This window comes from Chelonus insularis, unplaced genomic scaffold (genome assembly GCF_013357705.1).
Source record: "Chelonus insularis isolate UGA/USDA-ARS -01 unplaced genomic scaffold, ASM1335770v1 scaffold_229_pilon, whole genome shotgun sequence".
In the NCBI taxonomy this organism is placed as follows: Eukaryota; Metazoa; Arthropoda; class Insecta; order Hymenoptera; family Braconidae; genus Chelonus; species Chelonus insularis.
In genome coordinates this window covers 320,926-342,360 of record NW_023276790.1, presented here as the reverse complement: position 1 = coordinate 342,360, position 21,435 = coordinate 320,926, and the positions used below count along the sequence as shown (strand labels likewise).

Below are 21,435 nucleotides of genomic sequence, written 5' to 3'. Positions count from 1 at the left end.
TTTGTTTTTAATAACAATCACTAAAAAAGATTGAGTCATCTTGAGGTGTTTAGAATTCATGCTATTTTGTCTAAAAAAAAATTAAAATAATCACTTCTAAAGTATTATTTACATATATACAACCAGGTTGATAAAATATAGATAATATAACAGAGTATAAGATAGCTCAATTGATCGAAGTGTATCTAGTGCTCAACTAGAGAGTTTGGATTCAAGTGCCAGTCTCATACTCTACTCAGCAGTATCATAAACAATGTACTCATTACATACGTAATGTAACAATCATTTAACTTATTTCCAAAACTTTACCAAAATTTTGTGTTAACTATATAAAAGATAAAATTTTGAAATCTTGAAGCAGTTATTCTATGGTTGCTATTCGAATTCGATCGTTAGTTTATTACAGAAGTCTCTAAATATTTCAGTTCTGTATGAATTTTAATAATTAATCATTTTTAATAACTTATTATTCACCATTAATAATTGACTGCTGAAATTTTAGAATTTTAATAATTAAAATATCACATCGAAGTTCATTGTTCATTTTATTATAAAGACTTTTGTAATATTCTAAATGTTTTTTTTTATCATCATAAGTTGAACTTTTGTATTATATTTCGTAAGATTTAGAATGTTGAAATTTCAACTAAAATGATAATTAAATGAAACTTTTTAGATTAAACTTTTTTGTGAAAAAATATTTTAGCCAAAATTTCAAGTTATATTTATATTAAATATTATTTAATTTATGAAATAAAAAATAAACTTATAAAATTCAGAGTAACATTGGATTTTCAACAATTTTGTAATGATTATTATTCAACTTTTTTTTTAGTTATTAAAAAAATTAATCTTTTTCGGAGTGGAATCGAGTAAAAAATTTCCTTAGCATATTTTTTACCTCTCTGTTCTTTTCTATACTTCAAGAATTACTTGTAAAAAAATTTAATCTTCAAATATCACTTTTTAAATTGTTTTCGAATACAAACAAAATCAATTTGAAGTTTGCCTAATAACTTTAAAAAAAATTTTTGGCGCCAAAATTATTTTTGCGAAGTTGGTCAATTATCAATGATTCAAACAAGCGTCTTTAAAGTTGGTAGCGTTAAATGGCAAAAAATAATCATCATGTATTTGTCTAATAATTGCTTCAATTGGACAAAGTTTGTATTCTTTTTTCATATAATCGCCATCATCATTTCTTTCGCCATAACTTCCACTGTAGTGATTTGAGTTTCTACAAAAAGGTATCATCTGTGTAACGTCTTTACCATTAATAATGACACGAAAGTAAAAATCATGTGCTTCGTGATTTTCATTCTTAGGATTAGCACGACATATTTCAATGACAAAGCGGGAAGCATAGTTAGGTAAAATTGCATAGTCAGAAACAATGCCAAGAGCACTTGCAAGATATTCAAGAGTTTTGTCATGCCCTGAAAAGAGCACGATTTTTGGCTTCGATTCAGAGACCATTTGAACCATATGAGAAACAACATTTCTTAACAGACCATAGGCTTTTAAAAGTCCATATTTTCGTCGACTAGTACTCTTGATATTCAAACGTGATTCCCATTCAGTATAAGCAAAAAGCCCAGTGACATGTTCAGTCTTGACGCAAATCCTCTGGGTTTCGTAGTTTATACAAGGAAGCGACGATCCGTGACATATGTAGGTTAACAACGCATCCCTTAGGGTGTAAGGGTGCTTTGTTTGTGCTTGGTCGGGCATTTCGAACACTATATTAGACGTCTGTTTGATAAGATCCATCACAGCAGGATGAGATTTCAAACGATCACCAGTTTCCTGTTGATGAAATGATAACAAATAGAAATTATTTCAATCATTCCAATAAAGGTAGATTTTTTTTACTGTTGATTTGAATGATTTTTAAATAAATCTACTAACCTTATAATATTGTTTCAAATATTTTTCAGCAACAGGACAGGCACAATCAGCATTACAAAATGCAAGACTAGAACTTTCACGCATTGTAATCTTGGCAAGGTTCTGGAAGACGTCATTCTCCAAAAATGTGTAGAGAAGAGCGATGGCACTTTGAACAGTTCTTCTATATCTTGTACTATAAGCAACTACATCTTTAGAAGATATTGTGGTGTTTCCAAGGTTTAATTTGTTGAAGTAAGCATTCCTGAGAAGCATCCCAGTCTTGAGAAGTTGTCCGATACCCAAAGTCGTGAGTTCGCCTATTTTGCATTCTTTGGAATTAGAAGGAAGCATGGGAAATCCATGAAAAGGACCTAGAAACTGTGCCCAAGCCGACTGAGTGTAAGTTGTGGAGTTTTGAATGAAACTTTGGTAGTTTTGGTAAATATTATCCAGCCTTGGGCTTGAGCTAAAGTCTGCAGCGCAATTTACGGTACTTATATTACGAATATGGGATAATGGTCCTCTATCACCATGGCGAATAAAGACTAAAATACCTTCCAGTGTTAAGTTACCATCAATTTTACCTAAAACATGAATAATAATTAAATAAAACAGGGCAAATATAATATTATGAATAACTATAAAGTTATTTTAAATCTTCTTAGAAAGCAATAAATTGTTAAAAAATTATTCGCTTCATTGATTTCTATAAATTTGTTTGAAGTATATTACAAAGTTCATTGTCCTGAATATTTTTTTATAGGCTTGTGCTAAGGGTCACACTTGTTAATAGTTTCAATAGTGTTGGTAAGAAATCATGATTAAAAAAAAATACTTGTAATTTTATTGATTTCACAAATTGGCTAGTTCTAGGCTTGACACAAATTTTGTTGTGATTTAAAATGTGATTACTTTTGAAAAACAATATAACATTCGCACGTAATAGTAAAAAATGATGTAGATTATATCGTTGATAGGAATAAAGTTTCTAGTTAAAAATCGATGATAGCTAATAAATCATGATTAAATCGAACAGATAATTTTCAGCAAAAAATTTTAGTTTCTATAAATATAAATCATATCATCTGTTATTATTTATAGCTTTATTATTGACACATCGAAGATTGGACAGGATAACTTTTTATTGGTCTTCAAATTTTATTTTCAAGTTACACTCATATTCATAGCACTAGAATAATGAAAGTCACCACGAATGGCATATCTACTTTAAATATTGTGCGAACATAAAAATAAATTGAAAAGATTCAAATATTTATACACTAGGGAAATGAGAGATACGTTATTAGTTGAGATTCCAATTTATATTTTTAATTGATATACTATGTTTTTTTACAAAGTCTGTAAAACGAGTTTTTATTTATCATTACTACTTTTTAACAAACATTTTTTCATATTACTTCAAATAGTGAATCAAAAGTTTTTTAATATTTTAAACTTAATATATTTTAACAAAAAACTGTATAAATCAGTACAATACATCGCAAATAATTCATTTCTTATTTATTATTCATAAAATCAAATAAAATCTATTAATGAAATCTTCGTGCTAGTATTTCTACTGATGTCACAATAAAAAATTAAGAGCTGAATGTAATAAAACATTGAAAAATGCACTCAGAACAAAGGATATAACATTTTTATGTAACAGTAGATTTGATCATTGTTAGTATTGTTGTAATAGCATATAATAGAATATGACTCATAAATATCACATTCAAAATCATAAATTTTATGTATGGATACATAAAAAATTGATTTATGCTGAAAGATTGTGGTGACATCCCTTAATATCAATGAAAAAGAATAATAAATTTTCCATACCTTCTGCTCCAGTTTTAATGTCATCCGGCGAATTGCAAAGTTTAAATATCTTTCTATTTTTAATGTCGAGTTTGAGGTGTCTAGCAAACTCTCGGATTGGCAGGTCACTCGGTGGTTTACCTTGGAGGGAGCTTTTTTCGTTGCCTCCTATGTACTTGTACATACCTGTAATTAATTTAAAGAACAACTAAAATAAAATTACTACTTTTTATTTTATTTCAGGAATTTTTTTCAAATTAAATTTGAATTGGATTGAATGAAGAGGACTAAGTTAAATGGTCATATGCAGCAGGAGTAAGGAAATTAAATTAATCAGTTTATTAATAAATAATTTAATTAGTGAATAAAAAATATTTACCGGCAACCAGAAGGAAAATCCAAACACTGAGAATAACGTAACAATAAAATGCTCGATGCTGATAAGATAGTCGAACCATTTCTGTAAGCATTTTGGTTTATTTTTCTATCAAAAATAACTTTGGAGGCCGAACGTCTTCGACGTCGACGACAACGTCTAAATCGAGGGTAAGGATGATTATTTTGTCCTAGCACGGATCGTGTCATCCTCGTTTCAAGTGGCTAAATAATACCTTTGCGGCATCCCTGACTAATAAGCTAATAACCTCGCAAATTAGTGCCTTCTAATATTTATTTTCGAATCTTCATTGATAGAATGATTGACATCAACCACACAGTCAACTAGATATGTTATAGTTACGTCAACAATCAAAGTAAACTAATTAAATTAATGATTGAAAAAAAACTTGTTGTGCTTTTATAATTAATTGTAAAAATTTCAGATAACAGCTGCTAACAATCGACTTTTCCAGTCAAGCCTGCGGACACAGGTTACGGAATGACTATCACTGATACTTGGAATATTGGCAAGACTTGCGCAACCGCCACTAGTACCCATGAAATTACGCCTGCGTATCTATCAAATGCATCAACTACGCAGGTTTCGCGGGTGGGTATTGTTCTTTTTATTAAGTATAAAAGTATATTTCTATTTACAATTTCATTTAGGGAAAAAATAGTATTTATTCCTCATAATTAGAGTTGATTTCATTATTTAATGGCGTTGGTTACACGTTACTATTGTTTGGTATTGATTTCAGGTGGTTCGATGGTAATGATAGAACATAGGCTGGGTAAAATGAAATTTAGCTGATCGTATCATTGACTTGTGCTACTTAGTTACAGTAATCTTAAAATAAGAGCGAATGAATCTTGATGATCAGCTCAACCAAGCAAGAAGATGAAGTGATTGTTCAACGACATTTTCTATTGATATTCTTGAAATATTTGACGGGTAGCCAATTGTATTATATAAATTAATGAAGCACTGGATAAATGTTAAAAGTAGATTTTGAGATTCTTGTCAGGCAAGAAAAGTTTATTCAGTGTTTGAAATAACCCATTCAGAAGAAAAGAAAAAAATACCATCAAAGTTTCTTTCTACTTAATTAATTAAACTGGCTTATAGATAAATTCCAAGAAATAGTACTAAACTAGATATATTTAGATTTTATTTTATTCAGATGTTATTATATAACTTGTAAAGATTTTCATTCAAATAATTGTTATCGATATCACTTGAGTTAATACTTCCACAAGTACTGAATATTTCACAGAATAATTTTTAACTGTAAAGCTATTGAGATGGCAGCTTTTTTTGTGTTCATCTATATGAACTGACACTTTCGTAAGAATTTCAGATAATATTGCAATTAACGGAGGATGCATGATATCTATGATGTCTTAAATAAATAACGAATCTCAAATATCCTGCTAAATCGAAGTGTTATTTGCGCTTTTGCGGTATTTTTAGATTCGCAACGACTCCATGGGGGATACTAAAATATGTTCTTCTTCCTTATAGAAATCAAGAAAACGAGATATTCACTCAATTACTCAAATTACTCCGGATATTTCATAATCTCATGAGGATTCTATAAAGGGCTGATGTAACGGGAACCTTGATCACTTGCTGCCATGAACACCAGTGATATTTTTTCCATGTTATTCTTGACGTTCATACTCTGGGGTGTCGTAAGTAAAATTGTCAATTGCTTTATCTTTTATGCATAAATTTGATAGAAAATACAACGCAAATGGGGTTGCTTAATTTAATTAAGGAATCATTAATTCATCAATTCATTATTTAGAAAGCTTTTATTCATGGTTTTACTACTGAATGAAAATTAGATTTTTATTATACATTTGTTTATTCAAAATTATGAAAGAAGATTCAAGAATAGTTGAGATAATTTTTTAAATAATTTCCTCAATGATTTATATAATTGGAATATTTTTATTACTAAAAATAAATTGTTCAATAATCGTTAAAGAAATAATTAAATAATTGATTGTTATTGTGAGAGTCACGAAAAATAATGGAAAAAATAGATACTATATTCTCCTATTCTTGTTTTTAATTGAATACTCTCTTCAATAACAGTTTATTCTTTTTTATTAAATAGCGTTGTCAGTTCGTTATGAGAATTCAAGAGTCTAGACAAATAATACAGTAATTAAATATAAAGCTTATAGCCTAAAATAAAAGTATATTCGCTATAATATTATTAATAAAATAATATTACTATCAACATTTTAAACATTATATCAGTCTAAACAATATTTTACAGAATCAATAAATAATGTTCTCGATTAAATGTCATCGAAGATTTGGATAAGAATGATTTATTCGTGTTTAGACGGAATTACAGATGCATATACAATTGAACTTGATCGTTGTGGGAAAATAAACTTGGATTCCAGTGCAATTGTAGAATTTTGAATTTAAACGTTGAATTCGTTTAATGAACTTTAATTGTTGTAAAAAATTCAGCTTTACTTTAATTATCAAAAATGATAGCATTTTAATTGTTCTGAATATTTATAAAATATTTACATTAAAAAAATATGAACAATATTTATTTATTAATGATATTAATTATCTTTCTCATCTTTTAGTAACATTATAATTTGTAACTAAATAAATTTTGAATTTTCATACTTGAAATAAAAGACTAAGTAAATAATTTTTAAATTAGAAATTTTAATTAAAAATGAATATATGAAAAATTTCTTTGAAACGATACAAAATGAGGTTTATTTGGTAGTTACCATTATTCTCCATAAACTAGTAATTTTGAAGATCATACTGGTAACCACTAAATGATAAATATGATCGCAAATAAATTCAATTGAAACATATTCCTTGAGGCAGTTAAGCACTAAAAGGCAAATTTTAATTTCGTTACATCCGATTTTATGTTATGAGAATAGCATGACGGAGGAATAGCTACCCCATTCTCATCTTTCCTATACACAATAAAATTACACTTGTGAATGACGTGGTAAACTTGAGAGGGCTAATAATGCGTTCCTAAAATAGACATTTTTCAAAATAAAAACGTTAAAACATACGCAATAAAGCCGGTAGTACTTTTACTGAATTCATACAATTGAAAACTTTTATTTCTTCCTTTCATACTTCTTCTGCTCGATTTTTCATTCATTTTTTTGGTTTTTTGCGGGCATGAATGCAGCCAACAGTGGAAAGAGATGGCAATTTTTGAATATACGCACTTACACTTTGTGTAAAAAAAATAAAAAGAGTCCAAAATACATTTCCCTTCTCTCTTACATGTGCGTCGCACTATCTACTAACATCAACTGCTAACGCCTGCGCGGATACCAAACGCGCTCTATATAAGGGTGCCAAGAGGACTCCTGGAGCTATTCAGATTTGGTGAGCCACGTCTTCGGGTGTATAAATATTTCTAATAAAAAAAACATAGAAGTAGATAATAGAAGAAAAAGAAGAACAAGAAGAAATCTTTCACAAAAATCATGGTACAAAGTAGCGGGCTTTTTTCGAGTTTGTTTCTCATTCTTTCTGTTGTTGCTGTTAATCAGCTACAGATCCCTTTGGTAAGTCTTAGTAATTATTTTTTTTATCCTATTTTTTTTCTTTGCTTTTTTTAGAAATTTTTTTTCTATTAAAAATTATGCTATGTAATAAGTTAATATTATGTAAGTAAAAGTAATAAGAAGGCAATTAGCGAACAGAAGCTAAGTACATATTTTTGCAATGATAGATAATAGACTAAGCGACAAAAGCAGATATCTCTTTGAAGTAAATAATTGCTGAGTAACTTATTTGGTTTATAAAAGTATTAATCATTATTTCAGATCAAAGAATGAATCGATATTTATTAAACTAATTAATACTGAAATGGATATTAATAATGAAAAAATATACCATTTTTAAACACCTTTGGATAATTTTTATTAACATTAATAATGTGGTATAGTTAATAAAAATAGAAAAATGATAAAGAATTGTAAATAGAGAGAAGTATCGTGCATAGTAATTAACGCCATGTCTTGCAAAAGAATCGACGTGTAATTCGTTTCTGTGAGTGTACATCATCTGTTACGGACAGTTCCATAATTTTAATGAGTTTCATCGTTTAATGACAACTGTCGTTGCAGTGGTACAATTTCTAAAATAATAATAGATTAATTAATCTTTAACTGTGAAGATAATTTTAAAAAAAAATTAAAAAATAACAGTAAATTTAATAATGAAGTTCAAATATTTGATATGATTACACATAGGGGAATGATGTTTGATGTATAAACATTTGGTCAAGAGATACCGATTATCCTTTGCCATTTAGCGCTGACAGAAATTTATTTCGTTCTCTTGATACAGGATATTTGACGTCACTTTGACTGTACATTCCAAGGGAAACGATTTAGACAAAACCTTGTATATAGTATATAAGTAGACAAGAATAAATCTCAGCGGGAATTTCATTGGGAAATGTCGATAAAAGAACAAATCCCAATGTTAACGCTCGTTTGCCCTGGAGTTATACGATCGTCGGGTTTAATTCTTCAACATTTTATAGCAAGCTGACGACATCAATAAACATATACATGGATATTTCGTATTATTGAAAAATTGGCCTCAAAGAAACTGACTTTTACTTCAACTTCAACTTTTACATAATTTTTATTAGTATTTTTAAAATATATCAAGCTTACAAGGTTTTTTCTTTTTAGTACTCAATAAAATCTTGCAAACAACTTGAGCCAATACAATTTACAAAGTTTTGACAATAAAGTATTTCAGTTTGGTTTTCTCATCTCAGAGTAACTTCAAGAAATCATAAAAATATTTTTCCAATATAAATAATAGTATTTATTTATTTTTTTTTTATCAAGGAAATGAAATATATTAAAAAAACTTTATTCTAATAAATAATAAAGTATTTAACACTCATGAGAAGAGAATAAATAATCTCCTAACATACTCTTATAAAGAATTCTAGAAAAAGCTCATTCATTGCACTCAGATCTCTTGAGTGTACCAAAGCAATACAATTTACGTCGAAACCTGTTGCCTGTCTTTCAAACTGTCGATTCCTCTGGTTAGATAAAGCAAAAATCTATCTATAATAGATACCTTTCCTTAACATTACACATAATGTATTGATTTTTGTCCTTCAATAATCAATTTTCTAGAAGAACTTTAATATGTTATTAACTTTTAAACATTTAATTACTTTGCTTTTTCTTTTTAAACTATGCTAAAGACTAAAAGACTTATTATGAATAGTCTGTTAACTTAGTCTTTTGATTTTAATCGCTATTTAGCCTTGTATGTTTTTATTCTTTACGTAGTATCCCTTCATTTCTATCAGTATTAATTAGTAGAATTAGCCCCTTTTCAGTATAATTATAGAATAATGCGATTAATATTCCAACGTCTTAACAACCATTTTCCATACTGGCTAAACCGATTACTGATTACTCTATGTTACTCGTAGTTCTCTACCGATTATTTTCCATTTTTTGTCTTCTGTGATTGAAAATCGTCCAATATTGTGCCATTTACGTTATGGTTCATAAAGATTGTAGTATTAATCCTATTAGTTTGACAATACATTATCTACCTCTTTGTTAAATTGATCTGTGAAATACAAGAGTTTTGCGTCATCTTTATTCAATAATTTTCCAAGCTTTTATTTAATATTACATCAAGTTAAATTCTTTATTGAGTAGTTGGAAAATAATCCATTTACTTGGAAACTTTACAGGGCTTTTCAACCATTTCATTATAAATTCTTGTGTAATATGTTGGAGAGCTGATTAATTTTTGGTCTCATAACGAATATAGAATTTATAATGAACAAAAAAAATCATCCATCATTTTTATCAATCAAAATTATGATAATTATTTTTTTTAATAAACTATAAAGTAAAAGCTTGTCCTTGACTTTAGTTTCAATGTTGTAAGCTTAAATTCTTTGGAATGATCTCTTTTTCACTTAGTAGGAAAAACCTTGTACATTCATATAATTAATTAAAATCTTTTCAAGAAATATGTTCATTATGATGAATTTTAAACTCTGGAAAAATTCATTTACTCTAGAACTTTAAGCTAACTAATAATCCAGGAGTTAAAAGAATTAAAAATTCATTATTACTGTTTTTCTTTATAAAATACGAATGTAAAAGTGGCATAAAAGTAAACAATAACTATTGATTATTTAGTTACAGGTTAGAATAAATTTCGAGAAATATTTTTTTTTTCAATAAAGGTCCTGGAAATTTCATTACAGCTCTGAAATCAAAACCTTTCAATAAAACGCCAAAAAATTTAGGAACAAAAGATATTCGATGAAGTGAAAGCTTTTCTGTACTTTATCTCGATCAACGCCTTTAGAAACTTCTTCAATGTATATAAGTATACGATGTTCTTTTGAAACAATGCCTTCAAGGTATATACATCAGTTCAGTTGATCGAAAGCTTTCCTTTATTTTGCCAATATATTAAATGCCTAAACAAACTGAAGATTTTATACTGCCATTTTCTCGTCTTATGTTTTCTTTAATTAAAGAATCGAGTTTTATGAATATTTTAATTAATTACAAAAGCTTGAATGGTAAATTATATTAAAGAGGTTGGATGATAGGCTAGAGGAATGTTGAAAACTGTAGATGACAGCAAAAATGATGATAGTAGAAACATTAGGAAATGTTGAAGAGTCTAGATGTTTTTCTAGTGTTTGTGTTGAATACATAAGATACATTGTTCGCTAGTATTCAAAATTCTCTCACGTACGTATTAAAACAAGCGAGGATCATACTGGTAAAGCTGCTACGTGCAATTTCGACCAAAGATATTTTATATTTCATTTTAAGCTTCTTTACTTTTATTTTTTTTTCAAGTTTTCTTCTGTGTTTTTAAACTTTATATGTAAATTGAAACACTTTTTATGGTAGTTTAACTACATTCTATAAAATAAAAAAAAAGGTCTTTTTTTTTAGAAATGTATCAGTAATACTTTGTAATGTATAATACCCTTAAACTAAGTCAGCATCGCAATGAAACTGGTAGAATAATACAATGGGGGATCAAAAAAAAATTGGAATTTGATATTTATATTGTTATGAGATATCAAGATTTAATCTTTTTTTTTGGATATATTTTCCATTTGACTGGAAATAGTTGTTGATTCATTTTTGTTTAGGAATTCATTTCAAAATATACTAAATAATTTCATTAATGAAGTGAATTGAAATTAAATTTCAACTGAAATAATTTATTTGATATTCGACAAGTTAAATATTTGACAGTTATTCGTATTTTATTGCTCATTGAAGTTTGTTTCGTGAGTACATTATTTGAATTCATTTTATAACTTTCAGTTATTGATAAATAATAATAATTCAAAAAGATGTGTAATAATTTTTTTTATGCAAAAATATAAATTAAATACTTCTGTAGAGATAAATTCATCAAAGATTCATTAAATATAAAGAATAATTATTTTTCTGAAATTTCGTAATTAGAAGTCAACAAAATTGATTTTAATATTCATTGATCAATTAATTAAACTTTATTGACAATATGTTACCAATCTAATTATTTTTGAATCTAATAAATGGTCGTTCATTATCTTGTTGAGATAAAAAATTATTATGTAAAGGCCTTGAATTAATTTTAAAGAGAAGTTGGGTAATAAAAGTTATTTAAAGTTAAATATCAGCTAATTAATTGATGGAAAAATAGCTAAATAATTTTCATAACATTAAATCATAACTAAAATTAATTTTACTGATGGATTTTCACCAAGTAGTATAGCATAAATTCGTGGCGACTTCGCAGTAAAATAAAATAAACTTGAATTCATGCTGTTCAATTCTAACAAAAATTTATACAATCTCAACTTTATAGAAGTTTATTCAAATAAAAATGTATTCATGTCTGTATTATCAAAACATAGCATTACAAAAAAATGCATCACTTTTAAATATATACATAATACATTATTTCCAACGGGGTATTATAATTTTTTGAAATTTATAAAAGCTTTATAAAATAGGCTTTAAACTTAATACCATACTTTTCTCGTAAAATTCAAGAACGCTCGTGTTAACACGTAAATCATTCCTAAGCTATCTAAAATCTGTGATAGAAATGGATATTTTTTAAAAATGTGAATAAGAATCAACATGTTTAGAGGTAAAAATATTTCATAAATACATTTTTGAAGTAAAATCAAAATTATTAATTAGTCTTTGATTTTTTCAGTGTTACATAGGATGGTTTAATTATTGATTGAAAATTGGAAAATATTTTTGACATTTGCCGAAAGATAATTCAATCGAAAATGATAAAATAATATGACAGATCCAACCGCGTCTGGTATACTTCATGTCATTTGACAGAATCAGCAGCATCTGGTTCATTTTCACATTTATCTAGCAGCATTGAAGGTACTATCCATACATAGACATGTGTACTCATATACAGACACAGATATAGTTGGAACATGTACGATTCGTCATTCGCGGAAACCCACCCGTTTATATGAAAGATCCAGAGCTTTTCGAGGATTCATAAATCATGGAAAACCCACACTGGGTGTACCTCTGCGTAGGTCGACCGAAAAGTCCTCAGTATTATCAACATATATTTCCATCCGGATAGTAATTTGAACTACTGTTAGTACGATGTAGTTACATGCATTTCACATTTGCTGGAATTAAATGCTTTTGGTTTAAATATTTCTGTATGTCCCCTCCAATGAGTTGCAGAAGACTATGTAGACAAATTAGATAGCTTAACTATCATCTAGCTCTGGGTCCAAATTCCTTGTTCAAGCTTTTGGTAAATACTTTAACTTTGTATGTTCTATCTTATCACTGTGTTTATTAAAACGATTATCATTTTGTGATCATATATTTGTTTATTTTCAAGAGATTACTTTCTAAAAACAACCAAGAACTTTCATAATAATTGTAAAAGTATTTCATTAGATGATCACAAATCTCTTATTTTGTTTCAAATTAAAAGCGAATTATTTTAAAACATTTATGAAAATATTTTTCTTAATTTTTTTATTATATTTTAATATCTCGTATCACAAGGTCTCTAATGTTTTGTAATTGAATTTTTCTTTATTATTATATAGAGAAAAATCTAATATTATTAATAGTTTTTAACTTCGTATTTGAAAGTTTTTGGAATTGATAAATTGTTCTTTTTTATAAATCATTAATATCATAAGTTCATTCCCACTATTTATTATATAATTTTGAACAATAATTGATCGGAAAAAAATTTCTACTCTATATACTAATTTATTAATGATTTAACTTTTGAAATCATCTCAAATAAAAGAATTGTATGAACAAATGATTTTCTTGCCACTTTATAAGTAACCAATCAGCCATCAACATCAAAAATCACTCACATTCTATGAGTTTACCACATTCTGAATGAATTCCACACTTTCATGATTGATAAAAAGCCCCCTAATGAAAAAGGGAAAATCTTCCTTATTAATCCTCTTAAACAATTTATCACTGCAATACCATACTGACTTTTTGATTTATTTCCACTATACTCCATGCAAAAATGTTGGAGATCAATTTCTATTAAACTCAGTACAATCCGATGGGATTTGAATTTTTAAAAATTCGCAAACTGGCTCACCAACAGCTGTGAGAATGCATCCTTATAAATCTTCCATATATACTATTTCTACTGGAGAAAAATTGAATAAAACGTATTAAGCTAAAATATTTCTTCCATTCTATTTTTTCATTCCTTTTATTTCATCAAATCCATTAAAAATTTCTTCTTCGATTGAAATTCAGCTACAGGAATTTTCACTTTTATTAACTATCAGGATATCTGTAATATCAAAATTTCCCATATATTGTTTCTGGCATAAGGTATGGCGTTATAATACCTTTATATAAAGATCCTGACTTTTTGACGTCACGACTGGTCTACTTCGAAAACGAGAAAGCTATTCATGCGAAAAAGTGAAGTTGTTCGTAGAAATTGAGGGTGGATTTTGTGTAGGTGGTTTAATACAATTTTTACTGTCACCAGGCTATATATCATCAATATCCACGTACCTCTATATTCAGCAGATTGACAATATTGATTGTTTAAATTCAATAATTACTCTTCTTTATTTACAAATAAAATAACCATGAAAATTGTATTTGTTCCTACTCATGTTTCAGAGTAGTTTAAGCTCTAAATCAATTTATCAAAAGTGATTTAAATTACCCAAATACTTGGTCATGTTCTATCTTTTTAATCTTAATGAGACAAGCTCGTGTAATTATCCTTCTATAGCAGCACAATTGAATGACCTTTCCTCTATGAAATTAATTTTCTAATGAACATGATTTAATATCAAAGGTGTCAATAATGTTTATGATAATGTGAAAGTTTATTAAGAATTTGTATTATCCAAAAGACTTATCTTTCACTAATGTGTCATTAAATAATATGCAAGAACTGTTGAAACGAGTAATTCTTCTCGAATATTGCTTTTATTCATATTTTATTGCATGATATTATACAACAGGTGACTCATAGATGATTTCAAATAACTTTCTGCTAATTTTTTATGCAGATGATGACATATTCAATTTGCCAGAAGGTTTTCAATCACTTGAAAATAATTATTTTCACTAAATAACACTTAATACTTAATTTCATCATATTAATAATAATAGTGATAATAATAATTCAATTGTATTTATTCATTAAAATGTTATGGATTAGATAACATAACCTAGAGAAATTAATATGAGTAATACTAATGGTGCTATAGCCGTTCCATAATTATTTATCAATAACAATTATATTTATATTATAGCAATATATTCAACACATGATTTTACAACAATGCTATGAAGTATACAATGTAAATGTGGATTGTAAACAAGCTATCACAATAGAAGTGTACGACAAGTGTCATTGTCAATATGAGTTTTGAGCTGATGTTGTTGATGATTAATTGCAAATTTAAATAATTTTTACATTGTCATGAATTAGTTGATTGAATTGATAATAATGAAAAAGCAATAATTTAATTCTCGATGTAGCATCAATGCTTTTAAAAATATTTTTACTAGCAAATGGCTTTTAATTAAATTAATTGACAAACAATGTAGGAAATTTTTTTGCTGATTGAGGTGATAAAATAAATACGAGATTTATTACTTGTTTGTTCCGACACACGTGTAAAGCACGAGTTTGTGAACACATAAATAAAGTACCACTTTGAATATCTGAATCCTATAGAGGATAGTTTGCTTGGGTTTGGTGGTGAATATGAATATGAAGAGTGTCGTATATATGTTGTTTGCAAGTTAGGATTGTTGTAATAATAGCATGAGAAACGGTAAATAGAGTTTCTGTCATAGGCAGCTGCGACTGTTTGTCAATGATAACAAGAGACGTGTAAATTAAAGAATCCAAAAACTTTGCTATTTATTAATATTTTGGAGAAAATTGAATTTTACATTATTGTTTCAACCGTACACATTAATTCCAAGTACCAACTAATACCTCTTGACATAATTAAAAATACAAATTGTCTGCACAACTCAAAATTAATTTTAAAAATTAAAAAAGACTGCGAGTTATTAAATCATATTTTTCTTTTAATAAAAGACTTCATGAAAAAATGTTTTTTTTTTATTTTCGCTCTATTAACAATTACCTTTTTATTAATTTAGTTTTTCTGGTTATAAAGCTTTTCATTATTTAAGGATCCGTAAGAATAAAAGAGCTATTGAATGAAATAAATGAAGGTATTGCTCACTATTTCAAGCCTCACTGGCCTCCCACATGTATTTCAGAAAAAAATCTGCTGTTAATTTAATAGGGTGAGTTGGATGATATCTTGTGTGAGCAAAATTCCGAGTACTATGATAAAAACAAGGATTGTAAGAGGAGGATGATATATGGAAAATTTATTAACGAACGCATATGTATATCCTGAGTGTTGGTTAAACATTATCATCATATTACAGTATTAATTATGAATATCAGTGACTATAAATTTTCAGATTATCCACTTGGAGCATAACATATTTATTTAATTAAAAAATAAATAATTAATAATCATTTCTCATACTTTAGATATTATTAGTCCAACAGATTTTAATTTGAGTAATTAATTTGCATTATAGGCTACATGTCAAGAGGAACAAGATGTCCAATGTCTCCCTCGCAGAACTTTTCTGGCTTTATTACGTCTACCAGAAGTAAGCTCAAACTTGGCGGCATATTCACGAACAGCAAGGATACTACAAGATACCAGAAATGACTTTGTCCAACTCAAAGCCTTGAGCACTGAGGATACAAGTGATGATGCTAAAATATGTTTACCTGCAGGCGTCTACTACGAAATTTTCAGCGATCCAACAATGCGAACTCATTTAAGTGCAATTGAAAGAGCACTCAGAATTATCGAAGATCCTGGACAAACGGATGTTGGAATTCTTGATGTAGAGAAAAGAAGCATCGCTACTTTAGCAAAAAATGATGACCTTCCTGCATCAATAAGACCTCATAGAGAAGAAGATGAAGAAAAAAGAAGTCAATCAAGGTGATTATTTTTTTTTCTTTTTATTTTAAATATTGATTTTCAAACATTTTTCTAAGATTATGATAAGTTTTTTTTTAATGTTTCCTGAAAAGATATCAAACAATTCCACGATGAAAAAATATTCTTTAAATTTTAATTTTAGTGAAAAAGTTTTGCAAGACTTCTTTTAATTACTAAATCTTCAAAAACATTGATTTCCTACTGGAGATAAAAAGAGTTTGAAATGATTTCTTAATTGCTATATTTTTTCCTAAACACTTGATTAACATAAATTAAAATTCCCAAACGTTTTACTTCAATTATTTTTCATTCAAAAATAGCTCAACATCTTCCTGAAATATTTTAATATTATCAACAGACCTTCACTTTCTCATGACAATATTTTTTCATCTAGATTTCCATTACAATATACATGATTTAGTTAAACATTAGGTCAATCATAGTTGATAAATGAAACTGGAATAATAAAACCCTTAATCTCTTTCTGTTTGATTTATTTGATTAACTAAAAAGCTTATTTAGTCAAGGTATTAGTATTATCCACCCTTAGTGAGATTAAAATAATCGAAATTGTGGGTAAATAATTAAACTTTTATTTGATGTATCAAACACAACATTAGTTAATATAATTTATTTACTGGAATCACATTCAACTTTCAATTAATAGTGTTTTAATAATAAATGTATTTGAATGAATTTATCATCGAAAGTAATTAATTTAAATTAGTTTATATATTATCGACAACGTGTGGAAGCCGTTATGTGTATATTACTTAAGTTAATCTGTACGTTATCTGATTTATTCATTTAAATCTACAGACTACGTTGGTGATCTATGGATTAACAGTATTGCGGACATTATCAGTGACATTTACAATGGTATTCCAATACATAATGAGACCAATAGAGTATTATTTAACATAAACAGTTCAATTGATTTAGCTTAAGCTAACATATTTCTTATTCTCATATATTTTAAATGATTTTTTATATATCATAAATATCAATTTCATTTGATGTTTAATAATATTGATTGATTGCAGCATGACTCCTGAAGAAATAATAAAGATGTACACAAGCAGCATTCAACAAGATCAAGGAAAAACTCCAGAAGAAATCATCAGTGAATACACTCTTCCAAGTGGTGAATTAAACGTTGAAGCCTTATTCAGAGATTTTCCCATCAACAAAAGAAACATTGGAACCTTAGCTCGAGATTATGCTTTGCCATTGGGACGACGAAACATCGCTGCTTTGGCACGAGACTCTGCTTTGCCAAACGGAAAGCGAAACATTGCTGCCCTAGCTCGTGAAAGGATGCTTCCAAGTAGTGCAAAAAGAAGCATTGCTTCTCTAGGTCGAATCTATATCCTGCCTTCTTATAAAGGGAAACGTAATATCGGAAGTTTGGCACGAGACTCCTCACTCCCTCACTGGGGTAAACGTAACATCGGAAGCTTGGCACAAGATTTTCCACCTCCTCATTGGGGTAAACGTTACCTTGGCGCACTTTTGAGATCTGAAGAGTATCCTTATGTTTTTGATAAAAAAAATATCGCATCGTTGGCTAGAAATGGTGATTTTGTTTATGGCAAAAGAAACATTGGAACTCTGGCCAGAGATTGGAGTCTTCCACAATCAAGACACAGTCGCTCGTTAAATGAACAAGACCTGGGCCGGGTTGATGTAGATCTCCAACGTCTTGAACAAGAACATGATAACAATGCCATTAATAAAGCCAGAACGACCTCCAAACAAAGTGTTCTAGCGGCTGAATTGGCTGATGCAAAAAACAAGTCACGATCCAAGAGACAAATTGATTATTCTGAAGAGTATCCATTGCCCGACATGCAGAATGTTAACATGTCTGACTATGAAGATATCATTGAAGCTCTTGCAGAATATCCGATCGCTGAAAAAAGATTTATGGGTAAGTTTCATACATTTTTTTGGCTCTTGATAATGGGAAAATTTTTTATTGACTCATTTGAATTTATTGGATACGCTTCATGATAGTGGTAATCATGACTTATAATGTAAATGATATTATACACGTGTTGATGAATGAAATTTGATCTTTTATTAAGCTCATTAATTTTTTTAATAACTTCATTATGGCTTTGTTTTTAAAAAAAAACAAAATGAATAATTATTGGAGACATAGTTTATCTTATAGATTTTTTTTTGAAATACATTAAAGTAGATGTACCATTCAAAGTTACAGCTGGAATTTCATTAAAATCACTTCAAACAAAAAGTTAATTTTTTTTAAAAAAGAATTAGTATTAAAAATTTTGTATTAAAAGAATGTAATAATTGTATAATTTATTTAGTTTTTAATATATATATGATGCATTGTTTCTCAATTTTTTGAGACATTGAATTTCAAACTTCTAACCAACTTTGCCATCAATATTTAATCACAGCTAATTTTAATTTCACGCTTCTCTGCATAAATAATTAATTATTCGAAAATTGATAAGAATTAAAAATTATTTCATTAGAACTGGAAAAGTTAAAATTATTTAATAACTTAAGAATGAAATTTACATATAAATAAAAGTATCTTATTTGAGCAATTGTAGATTGTAGCAAAACAAAAAAGTAAATAATTTGCAAAATCGACTGGTGAAATGGTAAATAAAATGTTAGGAGCAGGTTCGTCACTGGAGATGGAGAACGATGAGGATGATGACGATGATGTATCAAACCAATCACTGGGTTATCACGACATGTTACAACCAAGTAAGAGACATATCGGAGCTCTGGCACGTCTCGGTTGGCTACCATCCTTCAGGCCAGCACGATTTTCTCGCTCTCCGCGATATCTGGTCGGCAGGTCAGACCAGTAGGCTTTCCATTACCGTGTTGATCGTCATCCTTTTCGTGCGCTATCGATGTCTATATAAAGTACAAGTAGAAGCTAATTTTAATAATCAGATGTCTTATCATCAATCAATCAACAACTCAACAACGTCCATTTACTCGTCCATTAAACGCCCACGCTCTTCTTAAAAACCGACACGGTAGTTAGGTGTTAACTATTATGTGTTTTTTAATCGTTTACCATCCTACTTGTTTAGATACGACCTAGAGCTGATTAGATTCAATATTAGATAAATGAGCTACTACCTTAGATGATCGACGTTATCGTACACATAGTTCCTTGCCTTTTCTTTCAACATATACTACACGTAGATGTCCTATGGCTGTTTAGTGTCTTCTCTTCCTTTCCTCTTATTACCCAGGTGGGAAAGTTGCAGCCTGTTAGCGATCAATATATGCTGTCTTATTCAAATTTATGTACTTCAAGGATGTATCTTATAGTTATTATTATCAACTTCTTTGCTTATCATTTATTGAAGTTGATAATATTTATTTTCATAGTTTAATATTTTTATTATATTTCAATGTATATACCATCTGCTGTCCACACTTCGTGTATCCTCTTGAGGTAATTCAGAAGTTGGCAAAGTAGGTTCTCAAACCTAACTTCCACTTAATGTCTAGTTCTTTTTTATTCAACTTTTTACACTTTTATATTTTTGCAGACAGCAGGTGTGTAGTTTTATAGTGTTTTTCCATCATTTATCTATTTAATTGTTTTATAATAAGTTGAAATATTTCTTCTATTCATTAAAATCTTTCCTTCTTGTCTTATGCTGAGTTCTAATGACGTCTGATTGATTATTACAGGCAGGATTCCCCAGATGGGTCCTCGTCCGACAACACCCCCGACTCGGCGACTTGGACGCTAGGCTTACACTGGAGGAGACCGAGAACCCGTTACGTGCGTAAATCTTCAGGAGACTGTCGACATGGTTTTAGAGGATTTATAGTTTCATCCAACAATGATAATCAATACAAATAATTAACCAATTTCAAAGCATTATCAAGCTTTTACTAATTGATAAATCTTTTTGATTTTTCAATCAATGATTCCATTATTTATAAACCATTTTTATCAGTATTATCAATAACTGTAAATAACATTATTTATTCTTTTAAATTATTAGCCAAATTTGTAGATTACCGTGAGATTTAATTTTCTATCAATGATCTACTAATATCACACATTATAATATGATTAACTGATGTATTTAGAGTATAATTAATAATGGTAGCACTCAGCGGGTTCTCTTAAAGGCTGCAAAAAAAATGTCTGTTACTAAAATTTTTACAATTCTATATATGTATGCGGTTATTAATGTATTAATTACACTGGGCAACAAATGAAAATTACTCAAATAAAATAAACAATAGTGTAAAATTATTTTAACATTAACTAAAACATTAATAAAATTTCATTATTATAAAATATATAGATATCATGTGTCTAAACAATAAATATTTGTAACAATGACAATAAATAGAAACAATTCTGAGTAAAACTGAACTTTACTTGTTGCTCAATGTTATGCATTGTATGGAAACAGATAATTCTACAGAGTAACCCCTAGATTCATATATAATTAATACTTATAATATATTATACATATCTAATAAACAAATCGCAGGTCTCATTAGCAGTGCGATTGGGAATGCGAGACGCTTTCAGTTCGATAAAAATCAAATTTTAATGTACTTATCCTGATAAACATCACGAGAGTGTAAATACCTCGTGATGAATTTCATCAGAAAAGACAATACAATCACTAACTTTTAAAAAAAAATATTCAAATGTATTTTTAACCAATTTATGTCATTTTATTGCCGATTTACATATTTATTTAATATGTAGTATAAATATATT

At 28.4% G+C, this 21,435-nt stretch overlaps 2 protein-coding genes and 1 long non-coding RNA gene across 5 annotated transcripts; 2 read left to right on the top strand and 1 right to left on the bottom strand.

Annotated features, from left to right (window-relative positions):
- Positions 1 to 833: 833 nt before the first annotated feature.
- On the bottom strand, positions 834 to 4,620 carry LOC118073119 (2-phosphoxylose phosphatase 1). The gene is made up of 4 exons (XM_035093425.1): positions 4,091 to 4,620; positions 3,733 to 3,897; positions 1,909 to 2,474; positions 834 to 1,806 (listed from the first exon to the last, which is right to left on the bottom strand). Exons 1-4 carry the CDS (start codon positions 4,179 to 4,181, stop codon positions 1,069 to 1,071), a joined length of 1,560 nt encoding a protein of 519 aa, XP_034949316.1. The 5' UTR covers positions 4,182 to 4,620; the 3' UTR covers positions 834 to 1,068.
- On the top strand, positions 4,199 to 5,204 carry LOC118073120 (uncharacterized). Its single transcript, XR_004691075.1, has 3 exons — positions 4,199 to 4,463; positions 4,533 to 4,699; positions 4,851 to 5,204. It is a non-coding gene; the product is annotated as an uncharacterized lncRNA (long non-coding RNA).
- Positions 5,205 to 7,495: 2,291 nt separating this feature from the next.
- On the top strand, positions 7,496 to 21,355 carry Nplp1 (Neuropeptide-like precursor 1). 3 transcript variants are annotated; one of them, XM_035093477.1, is made up of 5 exons: positions 7,496 to 7,671; positions 16,264 to 16,682; positions 17,726 to 18,612; positions 19,335 to 19,427; positions 20,379 to 21,355. In XM_035093477.1, exons 1-5 carry the CDS (start codon positions 7,591 to 7,593, stop codon positions 20,438 to 20,440), a joined length of 1,542 nt encoding a protein of 513 aa, XP_034949368.1. In that variant the 5' UTR covers positions 7,496 to 7,590; the 3' UTR covers positions 20,441 to 21,355. The 3 variants fall into 3 exon arrangements, with proteins under 3 accessions (XP_034949368.1, XP_034949367.1, XP_034949369.1); XM_035093476.1 differs by having other exon boundaries at positions 19,335 to 19,521; XM_035093478.1 differs by lacking the exon at positions 19,335 to 19,427.
- The last annotated feature ends 80 nt before the right edge of the window (positions 21,356 to 21,435 follow it).

Bases quoted from the DNA above. Each gene is read 5' to 3' on its own strand.
- Nplp1 (XM_035093476.1), top strand. From the start codon at position 7,591: ATGGTACAAAGTAGCGGGCTTTTTTCGAGTTTGTTTCTCATTCTTTCT. The intron at 18,613-19,334 runs GTAAGTTTCATA...ATAAAATGTTAG, and splicing joins CGCTGAAAAAAGATTTATGG to GAGCAGGTTCGTCACTGGAG. The intron at 19,522-20,378 runs GTCAGACCAGTA...TGATTATTACAG, and splicing joins CCGCGATATCTGGTCGGCAG to GCAGGATTCCCCAGATGGGT.
- LOC118073119 (XM_035093425.1), bottom strand. From the start codon at position 4,181: ATGCTTACAGAAATGGTTCGACTATCTTATCAGCATCGAGCATTTTAT. The intron at 3,898-4,090 runs GTAAATATTTTT...AATTAATTACAG, and splicing joins GATTTTCCTTCTGGTTGCCG to GTATGTACAAGTACATAGGA. The intron at 1,807-1,908 runs GTTAGTAGATTT...TTTCATCAACAG, and splicing joins ATTTGAAACAATATTATAAG to GAAACTGGTGATCGTTTGAA.